General features: G+C 67.0%; 1 protein-coding gene across 1 annotated transcript; it reads left to right on the top strand.

Moving 5' to 3' along the window:
• The first annotated feature begins 7,896 nt into the window (after nucleotides 1-7,896).
• Nucleotides 7,897-9,156, top strand: C2CD4C (C2 calcium dependent domain containing 4C). The gene has a single exon (XM_075723717.1). It carries the CDS (start codon nucleotides 7,897-7,899, stop codon nucleotides 9,154-9,156), a length of 1,260 nt encoding a protein of 419 aa, XP_075579832.1.
• The last annotated feature ends 9,873 nt before the right edge of the window (nucleotides 9,157-19,029 follow it).

Here is a 19,029-nt window from a genome sequence, read left to right as displayed (position 1 = left end):
GGACATTCAGGGGGTGCCCCTGTCCCTGGGGTGTCCCATCAGCGGGGGCTGTAGCCCCCGGCTTGGCTCTACCCACGGAGCTGGGCACAAATGTCTCTTGGAGGCCGGTGCTGCTGGATGTCCCTGTCGCTCCCACATTTCCAGCTGGATTCTCCCCAGGAGCAGCTGCCAGGCGAGGCTCCCGGCGGCTCCGAGCCCCCGCAGCTCTCCCCAGGCTGGGGCCAGGATGAAGCTGCGGCGGGGAAGGTGCAGGGCAGGGGCGAGCTACCGGCGCTGGCTCGTGAGGCCGGGGCTGCCGGGAGGAGAGGTGTCCCACAGCCCCTGGGGACCCCCCCGGCCGGCTCGGGGCTTCGGCAGGTTTTTACGGCGTATACGGCCCCTTTTCCAGCGTGTCTGGCGCTCGGCGTGGGTTCGTGGTTTGGAATAAGTTTCTAATTAATTAAATGTGGAAATGAGCAAGGCGCCCTGGTTGTTCGTGCGGTCCCCGGGCGTGGTGCTGGGATGGGGCTGCCCCTGCCAGCTCCTGTGCTTGGGGGCTCGACGGGGCCGGGGATGCAGAGGGTGCAGGGTTGGGGTCTCCATCACCACCAGCTCCCGGCCGCTCCCACGTCGGTGGTGGCGGCTGGCCCCATCCTGGCCGATCACACTTGGCTCTGCCCCCCCCGAGCCCCCCTGGGTCACGCTGTCCCCCTTACGTGGGTCACACCCCCAGCTCCGGAGGGGGTTGCAGCACCCAGGGCGCTGGTCCTGCACGGCACCTCCTCCCTGCACCCCGCATCCCCCCGCCCTGCCGGCTCCTGCTGCCGCCGCGCTGGCACCGAGCGGCCCGGAGCCAAGCTGCCGTTCATCTCCCGCTAACGAACATGGCAGAGCGAGAGCCCCGGCTGTGCAGCGTGGCCGGCGGGTAGAAAAGCCGCTTGGCTGGAATCAGCGGAGGCAGGAGAAGGGCTGCCCCAGTAGCTGCTGGAGCCTGGCAGTGGGAAGATTTCCAATCTGGCGGCGTGGCTGGGCTGTGAACCGCGGGGCACAGGCACTGGGTGGGCAGCAGCCTCCCAGCAGCTCCGGCACCAGCCCCGGCACCGGCCAGCTCCAGGGTCCTGCTGGGTCCCCTCTGGGCGCCCTGCCCTAGGTGGGTGCCGGTGGCCTGCCTGGCTCTGCCCCGCGTGCCCGGTGCTGCCACCGCACCCTGGCACCCACCTTGGGGAGCAGGGTCACCCCAGCACCCTCTGCCCCTCGCTGCGGACCACCCCTCCCGGGACGGGGCTGCCGGGTGCTGGCTGAGTCAATGAATAAAATAAGCCCCTAAATAAAGCCCGGTAATGAATGTGTAATTTTCCATTGATAGTTGAATACCTACAGGGATGCAGCGCTTCCATCTCAGCTGCTATTTTTTGTCATGTAGTAATGCGTCTGCAAGGGTAATTGCGCTGTTCCCTCAATAGCAGAAGCAGGGAAAGGCCGCAAGAGCCCGGACTTCTTTCGCCACCGGCGAACGAGCCCACGCCTTTCACCGCCTGCTGCTGGCTCTGCCGCGGCCCCTCGGCCCCCGATGCTGCCGTGAGGTGCCTGAAGGGCTGGCGGGTATTTATTTTAGGGGTTTAACTGCTTTAGTTGAGGCTGGCATGCGGTGCTGACGGCCATGGGATGCAGGGGGCTCTGCTCCCCCCTGCCCCGGGCTGCAGGGCCGCTGCGTGGGGGCTCGGGGACCCTCCTCAAGAGGGTCCCGCTGTGGGGCAGCGCCCCACAGCCGCCCGGCACGAGGGCAGGACTCCGCAGGGGGAGGCAGGCTGGGAGCTGCACAGCAGCGTTCTTGAAGCAAAAAACAATTAAAATGAATACGAGGCCTTTATTGAGTTAAGTACGGACATGAATAATGCAGTCAGAGCACCAGGGAGTGCTCCCATCTGAAATTGGATTTCTTTCTGCGTGCTCCGCGCTCCCAGTGCAGCTCCGCTCTGGACTGGTCCTCACTGGGCCTGGGGCCGGGGGAGGGCGAGGGCGAAGGGGCCCATGGGAGGCTGGGCTTGGGGGACGGTGGAGCAAAAGGGAGAGCAGCATGCGTGCTGAAACCACCGGTGGCTGCTGGGGTGTTTGGAGCAGCAGTCTGTAGGCTCCAGAGTTAACGCCGGGCTGAAGGGGAGAGCGCCTCGCCTCTCAGTGCCGCTCCTTCAGCCCACGTGGCGCTGGGGAGGCTGAGGTGTTTTGGGAATGTTTGGAAGCCACAGAAGAGCGACTGCAGAGGGACGTGGCCTCCTTGCTCTCCCAGGGCCTTGGGGATCTCGCTGACAAACCGTCCCTCTGTCTCCAAACGTGCTGACGACAAACACTGCCCAGTTCAGTTTTCCTGGACAGAGAGGGGTAAGAATCTCTGACATTTGCTCTCAGCAAGTTTCATGGAAATAACGAACCAGCTGGAGAGGAGATGTGTGCAGCACTCCTGCTCCGGAGGGGCTGCGGCAGGGGCTCAGCCCATGCCCTGGGATCCAGGATCCTGGTGCCAGCCCCTTCGCCTCGCAGGGCTCTCTCCTTCCCAGCTTCCAGCAGGTGGTAGCACGCTGCCGGCTCCACCAGCCGCATCCCCAGCCCTGGCATTGTCCCCAGCCTTGCCAGCAACCCCAGCCCTGCCAGTGTCCCCAGCCCTGGCGTTGTCCCCAGCCCTGCCATTGTCCCCAGCCTTGCCAGCAACCCCAGCCCTGCCAGTGTCCCCAGCCCTGGCGTTGTCCCCAGCCCTGCCATTGTCCCCAGCCTTGCCAGCAACCCCAGCCCTGCCAGTGTCCCCAGCCCTGGCGTTGTCCCCAGCCCTGCCAGTGTCCCCAGCCCTGCCAGCATCCCCAGCCCTGGCATTGTCCCCAGCCCTGCCAGTGTCCCCAGCCCTGGTGTTGTCCCCAGCCCTGCCAGTGTCCCCAGCCCTGTCAGCATCCCCAGCCCTGCCAGCATCCCCAGCCCTGGTGTTGTCCCCAGCCCTGTCAGCATCCCCAGCCCTGCCAGCATCCCCAGCCCTGGCATTGTCCCCAGCCCTGGTGTTGTCCCCAGCCCTGCCAGCATCCCCAGCCCTGCCAGTGTCCCCAGCCCTGGCGTTGTCCCCAGCCCTGCCATTGTCCCCAGCCTTGCCAGCAACCCCAGCCCTGCCAGTGTCCCCAGCCCTGGCGTTGTCCCCAGCCCTGCCAGTGTCCCCAGCCCTGCCAGCATCCCCAGCCCTGGCATTGTCCCCAGCCCTGCCAGTGTCCCCAGCCCTGGTGTTGTCCCCAGCCCTGCCAGTGTCCCCAGCCCTGTCAGCATCCCCAGCCCTGCCAGCATCCCCAGCCCTGGTGTTGTCCCCAGCCCTGTCAGCATCCCCAGCCCTGCCAGCATCCCCAGCCCTGGTGTTGTCCCCAGCCCTGTCAGCATCCCCAGCCCTGCCAGCATCCCCAGCCCTGCCAGTGTCCCCAGCCCTGGCGTTGTCCCCAGCCCTGCCATTGTCCCCAGCCTTGCCAGCAACCCCAGCCCTGCCAGTGTCCCCAGCCCTGGCGTTGTCCCCAGCCCTGCCAGTGTCCCCAGCCCTGCCAGCATCCCCAGCCCTGGCATTGTCCCCAGCCCTGCCAGCATCCCCAGCCCTGCCAGTGTCCCCAGCCCTGGCGTTGTCCCCAGCCCTGCCATTGTCCCCAGCCTTGCCAGCAACCCCAGCCCTGCCAGTGTCCCCAGCCCTGGCGTTGTCCCCAGCCCTGCCAGTGTCCCCAGCCCTGCCAGCATCCCCAGCCCTGCCAGTGTCCCCAGCCCTGCCAGTGTCCCCAGCCCTGGTGTTGTCCCCAGCCCTGCCAGTGTCCCCAGCCCTGTCAGCATCCCCAGCCCTGCCAGCATCCCCAGCCCTGGTGTTGTCCCCAGCCCTGCCAGCATCCCCAGCCCTGCCAGCATCCCCAGCCCTGGCATTGTCCCCAGCCCTGGTGTTGTCCCCAGCCCTGCCAGCATCCCCAGCCCTGGCGTTGTCCCCAGCCCTGCCAGTGTCCCCAGCCCTGGTGTTGTCCCCAGCCCTGCCAGTGTCCCCAGCCCTGTCAGCATCCCCAGCCCTGCCAGCATCCCCAGCCCTGCCAGTGTCCCCAGCCCTGGCATTGTCCCCAGCCCTGCCATTGTCCCCAGCCTTGCCAGCAACCCCAGCCCTGCCAGTGTCCCCAGCCCTGGCGTTGTCCCCAGCCCTGCCAGTGTCCCCAGCCCTGCCAGCATCCCCAGCCCTGGCATTGTCCCCAGCCCTGCCAGTGTCCCCAGCCCTGGTGTTGTCCCCAGCCCTGCCAGTGTCCCCAGCCCTGTCAGCATCCCCAGCCCTGCCAGCATCCCCAGCCCTGGTGTTGTCCCCAGCCCTGCCAGCATCCCCAGCCCTGCCAGCATCCCCAGCCCTGGCATTGTCCCCAGCCCTGGTGTTGTCCCCAGCCCTGCCAGCATCCCCAGCCCTGGCGTTGTCCCCAGCCCTGCCAGTGTCCCCAGCCCTGGCGTTGTCCCCAGCCCTGGCGTTGTCCCCAGCCAGGCATCGCCTGCCCGCGGTGCCATGCCCAGGCCTTGCCAGGCGCCGCACGCCTCGGGGACAGGGGAGCTCTGTCCGTCTCGCCCAGCCCTTGCCTGGCTCCCTGTCAGGCTGCCTGGGGAGGCAGCTCTGGAGCCCCGAGAGCTCTCCCCTCCTGGCATCCCACGCTGCCCGGATCCATGGAGAGCCCTGGATGAGGGGGAGGCAGGCGAGGAGGGGCATTCCTCCCGGCTCCACACTGCTGGGTGCCAAGCGAGGGTCCAGAGCCCATTTAGGAGGCCCTGGAAAGCTTCTTTCCTGCTGGCCCTGCGAGCGCTCGTTCTCTGCCCATTTCTGTTGTGGGTCCGGCAGCTCCTGCCACACACAGTGGCTGTGGCAGCGCAGTCCGTGCCGGCAGCGGGGCCGGCTGCAGCCCCTGCCTGCGCTGCTGGGAAGGGATGCTCCCGGCACAGCCCACGTCCCTGAGGTGCCGGAGATGCGAGCGCCCGTGCCAGCTCCTGCTGCGAGCGCTGGGTCTCTCCTGCCGTCCCTTCGTTAGGAACCGGGGCATTCGGCACCTCAGCATCTCTGCCCAACCACTGCACCTCCTCTTCTGCCTCAGAGCTGGAAGCCCTGCCCCAAGCTGAGCGCAGGCAAGCTGAGCGCAGGCTCCCAGCACCCTGCTGCCCTCCGTGCCCCAGAGGCAGCTGGCCCTGAGCCGAGTGGGCAGAGCCGGCCCAGCTCCAGCACTCGTTATCTCAAGGGAACTCAACCGTTTGTGCACCTTGTTTACCCAGCGTTGTGCAGGGTGGAGGAAAGGCAACCACCAGCCTTTTGTTCACCAGCTTCCCCTCCCTGGGAGCCTTGTCCTCCTCTCCTGGGCTCTGTCTGCTCTCTTCCCCACCATGGAACCCAGGACTCGGCGCCCTGCAGTGCAGAGCCCAGGGTCCAGCCAGGACACCACCATCCCCTTTCCCCACTCCTGCCCCTGAGGCATCCCTGCCCACACCCCTCCAGGTCCTGGCTGATTCCTGCTCCCCACGCGCCCCGTTCAGAGGGTCCCAGCAGCTTTTCCCAAGTCCAGTCGCGTGGTCAGTGAGGGGCAGCTGTGTCGAGGAGCCCGCTCCCGCTGAGGGTCTGCAGTTGGTCAGAGCCGCTGCTCCCAGCCAGGCAGAGCAACGTGCCAAGAAAACTCCATAAATCAGAGCGCTCGCCCTGCCAGGGAGCGCCCACTCGCTGCTGGGAGAGGCCTGGGCACAGCGGGCGGAGGGCACGTGGCGAAACCCCGGGCTGCAGGGAGAGGGGAGGGCGATTCGCTTCCAGAGAGGGAGGAGGGTTGTTCCCCCAGGCCCTGGGGACCTTTTCTCCTGCCACCTTTCCGAGTCGCTGGCAGAGCTGGCTACTGGCCCTCGGCCTCGCTCGGCACAGCTATCCTTCTCTTTTTATCAGCTCGGAGTCAGGATGCAGAGGGAGCCGAGACCTCCCACCTCTCGCAGTCTCTGCCCAGCTGCAGCAACCGCTGCCGAAGGAGCTCACCAAGCCGGGCTCTCCTTCCTGGTGATTATTCCCAGCCCCGCACCGCTGTGGAATGACGGTGCCGTCCCTGCAGCCTGATGGCATCCACAGGGCAGCAGCGAGGGAGCAATAGCCACTGGCCCCGGCCGTGCCACCACCCTGCTCGGTGCATCCCTGTCCCCAAGGCTACAAATCCACGCGATACCTGGGCTGGGGCCGATCACCCTGGTTTGGGTCTCGGGCCGATCACCCTGGTTTGGGTCTCAGGTCGATCACCCTGCTTTGGATCTCGGGTCCCCCTCCCACCCCGCCGCAGCACCAGGGCCTGCAGGGATGCTCCGTGGATCCTCCTGATGCTTTGCTTTGCCCCCCCGCCCCGGTACCCCCAGCACCACCTGGGCCTTATCCTGCCCCAGCGCTGTCCCCGCCAGGTGCCGGCGAAGCGTGCGACGGGTGGCACTGCCTCCCCCCGCTCCTCCAGCCACGATATTAAACCACTTAATGCACTCAGCGAGTCCTTGAGCTCCGAGCCGCCTTGGAGTGCTGTTGGCTTTGTTCAGCGCTTTGATGAGCTCAAGAGCTCGGAGGGGAGAGCGGGCAGCGCCCGGGGGGGGGGAACAGCTCCGTCCCGCCGGCCCCGCTCCCCGATCGTGCTCAGGACGCGAGGGCGCTGGGGGGGTGCGGGGGTGCTGCCGTCCCGCTCCCGACTCGGGGCTCCCCGTCCCATCCCGGCCCCGGCGCTCCCGTGAGCCGGGGGTCCCGGGGCTGGGCCCCCGCACCCCCCCTCCCCGAGCATCAGCAGCCCGGGGCCGCTGGGCCCGGCTCGCTCCCGGGCTCGGTCCCGCTCCGGCGGGGCGCGGCGCGGCGCGGGGAAATGCGGGGGCGCCGCGCTCGGAGGATTACGGCGGCGGCGCGGGGAAGGAGCGGGGCCGCCGCCGCCGTATAAAAGCGCGTCCGCGCCCGCCCCGCCCGGGCTGCGGCGGCTCCGCTCCAGGTGCGGCGGCTCCCGGTAACGGCCCGCTCGCCACGGCGCCGGTCGGCCTGTCCGTCCGTCCGTCGGTCGGTCGGTCGGTCCGGGCATCGCGGCGCGGCGCGGCCGCCCCGTCCCATCCCATCGCTCGGGTCCCCGTCCCCCGGCGCGGCCCGTTCTTCCCCGTCCCCCACCCCCGGGCTGGCGGGTCCCGGTGCCCATCGGCGCGACCGGTTCCTTCCCGTCCCTGTCCCCGTCCCCCCCGGGCTGGCGGGTCCCCATATCCCTCGGCGCGACCGGTTCCTTCCCGTCCCTGTCCCCAATCTCCCGGGCTGGCGGGTCCCCATATCCCTCGGCGCGACCGGTTCCTTCCCACCCTTGTCCCCGATCTCCCGGGCTGGCGGGTCCCCGTCTCTCGGCGCGACCGGTTCCTTCCCACCCTTGTCCCCGATCTCCCGGGCTGGCGGGTCCCCGTCTCTCGGCGCGACCGGTTCCCTCCCATCCCTGTCCCCGTCCCCCCCCGTGCTGGCGGGTCCCCATATCCCTCGGCGCGACTGGTTCCCTCCCATCCCTGTCCCCGTCCCCCCCCGTGCTGGCGGGTCCCCATATCCCTTGGCGCGACCGGTTCCTTCCCATCCCTGTCCCCGTCCCCGTCCCCGTCCCCCCCGGGCTGGCAGGTCCCCATATCCCTCGGCGCGACCGGTTCCTTCCCATCCCTGTCCCCGTCCCCGTCCCCCCCGGGCTGGCGGGTCCCCGTATCCCTCGGCGCGACCAGTTCCTTCCCATCCCTGTCCCCGATCTCCCGGGCTGGCGGGTCCCCGTCTCTCGGTGCGACCGGTTGCTCCCCGGGGTGACGGCTCCGGTCTGCCCCTGCCGCTGCCCGGCCCCCGGTGACAGCGTTACCCCTCGGGTCTCTTCCAGCCCCGCACCCGGCGGCAACATGTGGCTCCTGGAGCGGCTGCGCGGCGTGGCGGAGAACGGCGGGGCCCGGGGTGCGGGGCCGGAGGAGTCCCCGCGGGGGTCCCGCTACAGCAACGTCCTCACCCCCGACAAGATCCCCGACTTCTTCATCCCACCCAAGCTGAGCGCGGCGCCCGCCGAGGCTGAGGGCCCCGAGCCCCCCGCGGCGCCCGCCCTGGGCCCCTCAGCCTCGGAGCAGGACCTGGCTGGGCGCAAGCCCCCGCGCAGCCCCCGGCCGTCCAGCCGTCCCCGGCCGCGGGCCGCCGGCCGGCATATCATCCAGATCGAGAGCGCCGAGGACTGGACAGCTGAGGGGGGCTTCGGCACCAACGTGGACCCGCAGGCGCAGACAGCCATGTCGCTGCCCTACGTGCCCAAGGCGCAGACCTCCTACGGCTTCACCACGCTGGTGGAGAGCCCCCACACGCGGCGCAAAGAGTCGCTCTTCCACAGCGAGCACAGCAGCCTGTGCCCCTCACCAGCCACCTCGCCCAGCGCCCAGCGCAGAGCCAAGCTCAACGGCGAGAGCGGGCCCCGGGCGCCCGCCGACCTGGGCGCAGCCCTCATGCACCCCGGCCGCTACTTCAGCGGCGGTGAGAGCGACACGTGCTCCTCGGCCGAGTCCTCGCCTTTTGGCTCCCCGCTGCTCTCCCGCTCCGTCTCCCTGCTGAAGATCTTCAGCCAGGAGAGCCAGTCGAAGGTCATCAAGCTGAAGCACTCGGTAGCCCGCAACAGCTCCCTCTCCACCGACGACAGCTCGGCCGACACCAGCCCCAGCGCCCAGCGCCGCACCAGGAGCGCCCCGGCTGGGGGGCAGCCGCCCGCTGCCCTGCTGCCCCTGGACCTGCCGCCGGGCCACGACCGGGAGCACAGCCTGCGGCTCAGCCGGGGGGGGAGCCTGCGCCTGGCTGCCGAATACGACCCCTCCAACGCCCGGCTGCGCGTGCGGCTCGTCTCCGCCGAGGACCTCTACGATGCCCTGGTCGACCTGCGCAGCATCAACTGCTGCGTCTCGCTGTGCCTCAACCCTGGGAAGCTGCAGAAGCAGCGCAGCACCATCGTCAAGAACAGCCGCAACCCCATCTTCAACGAGGACTTCTTCTTCGATGGGCTGGGCCCCGGCCACGCCAGGAAGATGTCCCTGAAGCTCAAGGTGGTCAACAAGGGCAGCAGCCTTAAGCGGGACACGCTGCTGGGGGAGAAGGAGCTGCCGCTCACCACCCTCCTGTCCTGCCTGTAGGTGCTTTCTGCCCGCCCCGGAGGGAGCCCGCCCGCCCGTGGGGCCGGGGTGACGGGGGGGAGGCCGGCCCTGTCCCCCAGCCTCGCTGGAGGAGGGTTTGGAAGGGCTCCTCGGAAGAGGGACAGGGCCGTGGCAGAGCGTGGGGGTCCCCGGGGGCGGCCCTGCCGTGGGGCTCTGCCAGCACCAGCCCTCCCGCGGCGGGGCAGGCAGCGCCGGCAGCCGTAGCTTCTCCCCTCGGCTCCCTCCCTGCTCCCTCCGCGGGGCTCCATCTCCTGGAGCCCAGTGGGAAGCAGGGAGCCACTGGCCCCGTCTCCACCGGGAAGGATGGATGGATGTCACCTGCTGGGCTCTTCCCTCCCTGGTGCCCGTGGTCTCCAGCTGGCCAGCACAAAGGTTGGAGGTGGGTAGATCTCTGTAGCATACTTACTGCCACCTCTCTCAAAGCCCCAGCTCCTGGAGTCAGGTGATAGCAGCGATCTCAGCTTTAATTTAAAAGACAAGTTCCTAGTCTTGGAAACTGCAGAGAAAATACTGCAGAGGTGACCCAAGAGCGGGCCAAGGGAGGTGACCCTGGGGGATGAGTTAGGTTTGTGGGTTTTGAGCCTTTCCCGGACTCTTCCCATCCCTGCGGAACTGCACAGATGTGCAAGTCAGCTTGGTCCAACACCCGCAGCCCCCCGGGATGCCCTCCCTGCTCACCCCAGCAGCGTCCCCCCGCTGCTGACCCCCCGCGGGGAAACGCTCACAGAGCTTCAGGGGCTTTGAGTTCGCCCAAATCTGGGGGGCTGCCTGTGCCGGTCCCCTGCCCGTGGGAGGGAGATGCCGGGGGCTGGCACTGCCACGGGGGGAACCCGGCACGCTTCACCCTGGGCACATGGGTGGTCCCGGGCAGCGTCGCAGCAGCCGTGCTTGCTGACAAAAGCCGAGGTGACAGGAGCAGCCGTCCTTGAGCGCTGGCTGGCACTGGGGACGCCCCCCGGTGTGGCTGGGCCGGGGGCCGGCTCTGCCTGAGGCTCCCCCACCCTCTGCCCTCCCTCACCTGTGGGCGCTGGGGGGGGGGCTTGTGAGCGGCTGCACCCACCGGGTGGGAGCGATGTCTCCCGTGGGGCCACAAAGTCCCCGTGCCCAGCGGGACCCGGCTCCCTGAAGGGACTGGCCTGGCTCTGCAGTTTCCCTTTGGGGCAGAGTGGGGTGCTCCCACCCCTTCCCATCCCTCCCTGCCATCCCGGTTGACTGACTGGAGGCACCGGGAGCGGGGGAAATGCCAGCCGGGGCATTTCTGCGGGTGGATAAAACGGACGCCTCGTTGTTGTTTGGTGTGGTGTTACCCATTGCATCAGGCTCTGCATGTTTCTGTGGAAGGGAGCAGAATTTGCAGTGCTCCCGTCCCTGCCTGTTGCAGCATGCGTGGACACACACGCACACACGTGTCCCTCTGTGTTAACCTCTGTCGGTGGCGGTTGATGTTCCTTCCTTGTCCTTTGCAGCAGATGGCAGATTTCAGTGTTGGCTATTTATATCCGAGGCTGATCTTTCCCAGCGTGTTTTACTTCTGTCTGTAAATATGTTTCAGGTACGCGAGGCATGGTTCTGGTAGCGTGGTGTTTGCATGTTGGGGGGATTTGGGGTGATTGTGGCTGTTTGTTGAGCTTGTGGCTGAATACAAACCGTGCGGGATGTAAGGAGCAGACACGTCCCTCCTTCGCGGGGGATTTCCCACCTGAGGTTTCCCACTGCTCTCCCAGGAGCCAACACGGGGGATACTCCTGGCCCCCAAATACCCAGGGGGGCAGGCGGGGCCTCTGGGGAGGGTGGGATGGGGAGATGGGCTGGGGGCGAGCATCCTGCGCTGAGCAGACCCGGAGCAGGACCCTGCCCAGCCAGCTGCTGCCCGACGGCCCCATGCACCCCTCGCCAGCGCCCTGCGGTCCCCGGGGTGCTGCGGTCCCCGGGGTGCTGCGGTCTCCGGGGTGCTGCGGTCCCCAGGGTGCTGCGCCTGCAAGGGGCTGGTGGGACCCAGGCATTGCTGGGGGTGGGGGGGAGCCAGCAGGCTGCGAGGGGAGGGGGAACGGGAGCTGGGCAGAGATTTTGGTGCTTTATGAGAGGGTTGGGGGGTGACGCATCCCCCGCCGCAGACTTGTGTGCCTTTGAGTTTGGGGAAGGGGGATGCTGAGGGCAGGGCCCTGGGCTGCTCCTTGGCTGGGGGCTGGCCCTGGGGGCAGACGCAGGGGCCTGGGGGTCCTGTGCTGTCCCCCCCTCCCCGTCCCGGGGCTGCCTTGCTGGAGTCAGTGGCGTGTGGCTGTCTGCCGAGCCCCGGGACGTGCTGCTGTCAGCCCTGCTCCGGTGGCGGGCGGGAGGGTGGCGTGGGAGCCGGGGCTGTGGCCTGGCTGGGTCTTTCCTCCCCTGTAGCTCTTTTCTACTGTTCCTGCTTTGATATTTCTGTGGCTGGATTTAATGATGCATTTTTGGAGTGGAAAAAAAAAAAAATATTAATACCTGAATGGAATGTTTGTTTACAGATGACTTCCCCTTTTTAGTGCAATAAAGTCATTTCTAAAACAGATGCAGGTGGTGCCCCGGCTCCTGGTTTCCCTGAGGCGTTCCCTTTGCTTTTCATCGCCGTGGCTGCGGCATCCCCCCGGACCTGTTACCTTCCCCGCTGGCTCCCCATGCGTGGAGGGGTGGGGGAGCAGAGCTGGGACCCTGGCACAGCCCAGCCACGGAGCAGTGACTGCGCTTCCGCGTGGTGCTGCCCATTCCCGGCAGCCTTGCAAGGGGCTCAAAGCGCTTCAGAAGCTCTTCCCCAGCGCTGCCGACCAGCCGTGGGGCGAGGCGGGAGCAAATCTCTGGGGAGAGCAAGGGATGTGGGGAAAGGGGCTGTTCCTGCCCAGGGGGGACGCGGGGCAGAGCTGAGCCAGGGCATCGCCTGCGCGGGGCCGGGGCTGCGGCGAGGGAGAGCCCCTTCCCACGCTCCTGCAGGATTCCTTCCTCCTCCTCGCCGGCTCCCGCGGCCTGGCCCTTGCGCTCCTTCTCGCAGCGCTGGCGATTAAGGATGTGCGGATGGTTTTGCGCTCCCTGTCTGCGGCGGGCTGCGTGGGCTGGAGCGCTGCCCTCCCGGGGGGCTGGGTGCCCAGCACCCCCAGCCCTGGGCCGCCCTCCCGGGGGGCCGGGCGCCCAGCACCCCCAGCCCTGGGCCGCCCTTCCGGGGGGCTCTGAGCTCCAGGAGCCCCTCGGGGGGCTCTTTGGGGCGCAGCTGAGCTCTGGCCCCACAGCAGCGCAGGGGTGGAAGCCCTCCCTGCCGCTCTCCGAGCTCCACAGCCCTTCTGCCCTCCGAAGCCCGGCACTTCAGGCCGGCTCCCACACGGCAGCGGTGATCTGCTCTGGCAGCGCTTTGGCACGAAAACAAACCCGATGGTTTCTGCCCTGCCGTGGTGCCGCCGGGATGCATCTCCCAAGTGCTCTGTGGCGTGGGCGACGTGGGCGTCAGATGAGCTGCTCCCGGGGTCTCCCCTGGACTGTTTCCCTCCCCTGCCCCTCCAGGGACCCCCCCCCGCCTGGCTGGCTGTGTTCAGCAGATTATCCTGTTTCTTTTTTTTTTTTTCCCCACCTTCCATTTCCAAATCTGCTTTTAACCAGATGCCACTGAAGAAAAGAGGGAGGTTCGTCTGTTACCTAAATGCCATTTTTCTAATTTCCACCATTCTAATAATTTGTCATTTTTGGTAGAAATAAAGGCTGGGAGCACTAAACAGATCCGCCCTCTCTCCTCCTGCCTCCACAGGGGCAGAGAAAGCAGCGTGGCGAGCGCTTGGCAGGTGCCAATAATTTTAAGTAGTGCTTTTTCTAGAGGTGTAAAGCTACAGCAGTTAGCAATAAAATGAGGCTGATTAAGTTAGTCTGAACTAGAGTGGATGGGGTCAGCGTGAACACACGAAAAATCCCTGGAAAGTGTTCAACACTCAAAGTACTGGAAGCAGTCAGAGGGGTGGAGAGGGGCGTCTTGTGGGGGAAGATGTAACTCTGAATTTGTAATCGAGTCGTTGTGGGAAGGGAATGCGGCTGCTTCTCTGCACCCCGGGCTGGACCCGGGAGGGCTGGGGTTGGGCTGAGATCAGCCCCTGAATTGGAAGACGCTGGCGGTGGCCGGCGGGGAGCAGGGGGATGCGTCCCCTCTCCACGACGCAGCCCCTCGGGACGGAGGATGCCCAGATGAAGCGCAGGCGTTGGCGAGAGCCCGAGGCCAAGGGCGGCTCTGCCCATCGCTGCCGATGCCCGCGCCGAGGGATGCACGAGCCCTGGGAGCTTCCCCCCACCCGGGTGTTTCTCTGGCCGGGGGACGGCATGGCGCACGTTTGGGCGGCACGATCGGTGCGGGAAACTGAGGCGGAGAGGGGGGATGGCTGGGTGCGGAGGAGCCGGCGGCAGCTGCCGCCTCCTTTACCCTCATCTCCAGAGCGAGATTCACCTGGGCGAGACGCGCACACAGACCTCGGCTATTTTTAGTCCTGTGTTCCCACAATGCGAGGACTCAACTTCTGAGAAAATTGCCTGGAGCTCATTTAGCTGCGTGCGTGATGGCTGGCGAGGGAGGGAGAGGGCAAATTAGGGGCTCAATCTCATACGGGGCGTGTGGCGGGGCTCCCTGGGGAGGGTTTCCCAGGGAAGAGGCCAGCGGGGATGTCACCGCAGGAGGACACCCTGTCCCTTCCCCATCCCCCAGCCGGGCAGGCGGGTCCCAGGGCTGAGCGCTGTCCCCAGCCGGCGCTCGGGGGTCCTCAGCAGGGGCTGGGGCAGCTTTTGGCCAAGCGGGGCAGCAACGGCTGGTTCTCCTTTCCAGATTTTTGGGTGCTGTCGGGTCTGGGGGAGCCCCAAGTGCCCCCCCAGGCAGCCCCAGCCCTGCCGGGCCATGTCCTCCACCCCACCCGACCCGGCTGCTGATTTACCGTTTTGGTCAGAAAAAGCATCTTCCCGTTGCCTGGCAACCCTCGGCCGCCCGGTCCAGCGGCGGGTGCGGGGCGGGGGGGCTTTCTCCTGCCCACAGTCCCCGCCGTGCCGGGGCCGAGGGGCCGCGGGGGCTGCTCGGTGCCGGAGGTGGGCATGGCACACGCGAAGGCACCGCAGCGTTTCGCAGGGTCTGCGCCGCGGCGCTTGGGGGGTGCGAAACCGCCGCCGGCCACGGGCTCGCTGCTGGTGAGCGCAACCTGCCACCTTCGAGCGTGATGGTTCCCCCAGGACGTGACTCACAAGGCCAGCAAACAGGCAACCGCATCCAGCCATCAGACGGCACAGGAAAATCTCCCGGAGGGGGAGGAAAAAAACCTGGCTCCCACCCAGGGCGAGACCCCCGCAGCCGTTGCTGCCCTGCAGAGAGGCGGCAGGTCTGCAGGGCGCAGGCACGCCCCAGATTTGGCAGCAGCCGCCCGTGCAAGCCCCCTGACCTTCCGGGGCAGACATGGAGGCAGCCCCCGCACGGCTGCGGTCCGGCTCCCAGCCGGTGCTGTGGGAGCAGACGGTGAAACGGCCTCGTGCCCATCCCCGGCCATCAGCCGGGCCGGGGGGCACGGGGCTGCGGGAGAAGTGGCAGAGGGATCCTGCTCTGGGGCCAAGCTGGGTGCTCATAGCAACTCCGCCACGCAGCTCTGGGCACCCGGGGCCGGCCGGCGGGATGCGCTGCGTGCGGGACCGGGCGCGCGGAGGCGTGGGGCGGGCACGAGCGTGCGGGTGCGCGGCAGGGAAGCGTTGAACGCGCCCCGGGCAGCGCCGGCTGCACGCGAGCATCGGCCTCCCCCGGCACACGCGCTCCTTTGCTTTATTGCAAGCATTTGTCTTCCATGGCAGCGTGTCTGTTTTAAAGCGGAGAGGAGAGACTCCCACTGTTACTGGGAGGAAAACAGAACTTAATTGAATCCCACAATCCCTTGTAGTCACATCAGGCAAGAGAGAAAGCCAGAGGAGAGCGATTCCCCCCCGGGCTCCTGCGCCCCGGCACCCGTTGTGCCGTGCCAGCTGGTGGTCCGTGCTCCTCCGAGGGACACAGGACCCCCCGCGCCGGGGTCTGCCGGGCGCGGGGATGACCTGCGGCTCCTCGGCAGCCCCGCGGTGCTCGGCGGTTCGCTAAAAGCCAGCGCCATGGAAGCAGCAGCTGCCAGGGTGTCCCCAGGGCAGGTAGCGCTGCCTGTCACTGCCAGCCCCGGGGTACGCGCTCCGTGTTATTTTGCTTTTCCATTTGAGCTTCGCTCTCCTGCTTTGAGGCTGGCAATCCGACAGGGAGCTGGGGCCAGATCCTGCCTCTGTAGCCAGGGAAAGGCAGCAAGCAGATGGGAAGGTCTGCCTCGGACTCTCCCTCCCCATCTCCTCTGGCAGAGGAGAAATTAATGCAAGCCGCTGGAGCCAGCGCGGGCTTGGCGCAGGCTGGGGGCCGGGGCAGGCGTACGGAGCGTGCGGGACCGCACCGGGGGAGCACAAGGAGCATGCAGCTACGAGGATGGGTGAGGGCGAGGGGTCCCTCCCTGCCTCTCTGTCTCCAGCGACCTGCTCTTCCCTAGCTGCCTGCTGGAGTTTTAAACGCTGCCTTTAAAATGTTTGCAAAATGCCCAAAGCATCAAACAGGCCCAGGTGGGAGGGAAAAACAAAATGGCATAAACAAAGCAGACAGGAGGATTTGTTAAACGCCAGCAGCCGCTGGCAAACACTTTAATATGGGTGCAGACGGGCGCCAATCGATACGGCGTTTGGGGCCGCGGGCTGACCTCCGCTCTGCACCCGCGGGCCGGCACCAGCGCTTGCCGGCTCCTGCGCAGGGGGGCTCTGGCCAGGCTGTGCTGCAGGGACGCGGTCGGACCCGGAGCGCCGGGGCTGGGAGATGCTCCGGATTCTGTTTCTCCCTCAGTTTCCCCACCCGAACCCCAAGGCCCCGGGCAAGGGGACACGTCTCCATCTCCCCCCCTTGGCTCTTCTGGGGCGGTGGGCAGCCCCACGGCCCGTCGGGGCTGTGCTGAAGCCCCTGCCCGCTTTGGGGCCATTTGGGCGCCGAGGCAGGCGTGGGACCACGTCTGCCATCGTGGCCGAGTCTGCCCGGCGGAGGCAGCGCCCAGCGATCGCGCTGGACATGCCGCAGGGAGCTCCTCTGGCATTGCCATGGTAATGGAGATAACGGCCCGCTGCCAGGCGGAGAACAGGGAGGGCAGGGAGCTCCAGCAAGCTGAGCTCGCCAGGGAGACGCCGTCGGCTGCGTTTATCTGCACCGGGGCAGCGCCGGGAGTCCCAGCCCAGGGTCTGTCACGCCAGCGGCCCCTGCCCGAGCCCCGCGACAGCGCGGATGGTGGCGAGCACGTCCTCGCTGCGAGTCAAGCCCTCGGCACCCCTCGCAGTTGTGACAAAAGCAGAGGTTGCACCGGGCAATACATAAAAATATATATTCAAAACCTCAAATCTCACCGCTGCCAGCTTATAATTAATTCCTATTTGCAGCTCAGTCCAATTTCCCTCACACGGCTCCCAATTCAATCCAATTGCCATATGAGATTTCTGTAATCACTAATCTTATCAAGCACATCAGTGAGAAGTGAGAACACTGCAATTAGCAGGAGCAGGAGCAGCAGGTGAGCTGCCGCTCGGCGAGTATTTATGTCACCTGTGCCAGGGGAGGACGTGTGCCTGGCTGAGTGCTTGCTGGGCCTGGCTCTTGCCCACTCTGGGCAGGGGGATGCTCAGGGGGGCTGCGGCTGTGCCGGAGCTGCTGAGCACCAAGAGCTGTCGGGAGCTCCGCAGGCAGCACGGTCACGCCGGCCAGCCTCTGCTGGGGAGGGGGCTGGCCTCTCCCGGCCCCCCATTCCCAGGGTGCTGCCAGGGGAGCCGAGAAACCTGGAGAGGATGCTGGTGAAGCGTCCTTAAGGAGCGCTGCCTGTGCCTTAGCTTGGCACAGCAGCAGGAGATGGAGATGAAGCGTCTGCTTTAATTCTGGGTTTCCTGGCTCCTCTCACCGCTGCTCCCAGCACCGCAGCCCGGCTCCATCCCAGCCCCGCTCGGATGCAGGCGGAGACTTGGGCTTTAGGGGCAGGAGGAAGTTGCTGGTAGCCCAACCGCCGGCAAAGCATCGCCCTTCTTTCAGCAGCACTTGCTCCGCGTGGCCGTGGGGGAGGCAGGTCCTGCTCCCTGCCCTGGTCCGGGCAGCGCAGGAGGGACCGGCCGGTGGGAGTTGAGCCAAGCATCCCACCCCGTGTGATCACCCGTGTTACCAGACCCCGGAGGAGCCCCGTCCCTCAAACCTTCCCAGCGGGCTCAGGTAAACAGGGTATAAACCCGCAAGAGCTCCTGCTCGAATTGCCGCTTGGGGATTGACGCGCTTTTTTGCGGACAATCTGTTCCCCTCCCACCGCCGCTGGCCGCCTGCCTGCCGCGTCTCCTGGCAGAGGCGTTGGGCGGTGGGAGCGGGTCTGGCCGCTGGGTCCATTCACCAAAAGCCTGCAGGCACCGCAGAGCCAGGCTGGGCTGAGTGGGCAGCTCCGCGGTGGCAGCGGGGTCACTGCCGGCGCTGGCAAACCCCAGGGCCAGCCAAGCCTGCGGAGCCGCACCTGGGACCAGGGAGCAGCCGTGGCCTCTCCTTGGATCTTCCTCCAGATCAGGCAGGTGATCTTCAGCTGGGATGGATGGGGCTCATGGGGCTCCACTTGTTTGGGAGCAGCCAAATTGTGGTTTTTGCACAGCGTGGTGAGGCGGGGGGTGCCTCAGCTCTGGGCACCACCGATGCCAAATGGTCCTGGGGTTCAGGGAGGTGGCTCCGACAGCCCTGAGCGGCGCCTCGCCGGCACCAGGAGAGCATCGCCACGCACCGGTCCCTGCGCACGCGCGTGCCCCCCCGATGGCACACGGCGGGGGGCGTCGGGGTCCCCACCCTCGCCGCAGCTGTAGCATCCGTAGGGCGGTGTTGCACGGGCACCTACCAAAATCTCTCACTTTGCCACCCCCAGCCGTCTGTCGCTGCTGACACTCACCGACAGGAATAAACTCCAAACACCTACCATATGCTTTGCTACTTCTGCTGCCTGTGCTCACTTGTTACTATATATTTCCAAAGCCGGGGCTGCCTCTGCGCAGGGCAGCTGGCGAGCCGTGCCCTGGCGGCGGGGAGACAGGCTGCAGGGTGTCGCCTTGGGGATGCCGGAGTTTCTGGCATCCCTGTGGCAGCTGAGCGCAGCTGGCCTCTGCCCTTCGGCGGGCTCAGCCCTGCCGAGGGTGAAGCCCCGCTTCCCGCGCGGCGCCGGCTCCGGCGCTTGTGCAGGGCACGGCTGGCTGCAGCTGCTGTGCCGGCAGCTTGGGTGCCGGTGGGGCCGGCTGGTCCTGTCCTGCAAAGGCGCTTGGCACGCCGGCCATGCGGCCCCTCCGTGCTCTGCCACAGGCACGGCGCGGCTGGCTCGCCGCCTGCCGTCGCGCCTCGCGGGGCACCGACAATGCACCTTCCCGGGGCAGTGCCGCTGAGCCCTTGTCTGGCGGCCCCAGCCGGCGTCAGCCCACGCCGGAGCTGGATGTGGCACCCGGAGCCACGCTCGCCTGGCTGGGAGTGGGGTGCCATTGGCGCGGGCTGTCCCCTGCGTCCTTCGCCGGGACGGGGACACGAGCCAGCGTGGCGGCTCTGGATTCTGCTGGTGGGAGCTGCGGCCCCAGGACGGTCCCGAAGGAAAGCCGTGGGGAAGGGTGCAGTGAGCGGCTGTCAGCCTGTCCTCCCTGACCATGGAGGGTCCCATGCAGGGACGGCCACTGTCCCGCCCTGGCAAGAGGGAGATTTAACCTTAGTATAAAGGCACTGAGCAGAGCCGGTCTCTCCCCTCAGAGCCGCTCTGTGTGTTTAATATCTTGCTTCAAGAGCGGATGCAC

Source organism: Pelecanus crispus, chromosome 20 (assembly GCF_030463565.1).
Source record: "Pelecanus crispus isolate bPelCri1 chromosome 20, bPelCri1.pri, whole genome shotgun sequence".
NCBI classification, from domain to species: Eukaryota; Metazoa; Chordata; class Aves; order Pelecaniformes; family Pelecanidae; genus Pelecanus; species Pelecanus crispus.
Note: the sequence above shows the minus strand (reverse complement) of the source record. Positions and strands in the feature narration are given on the sequence as shown.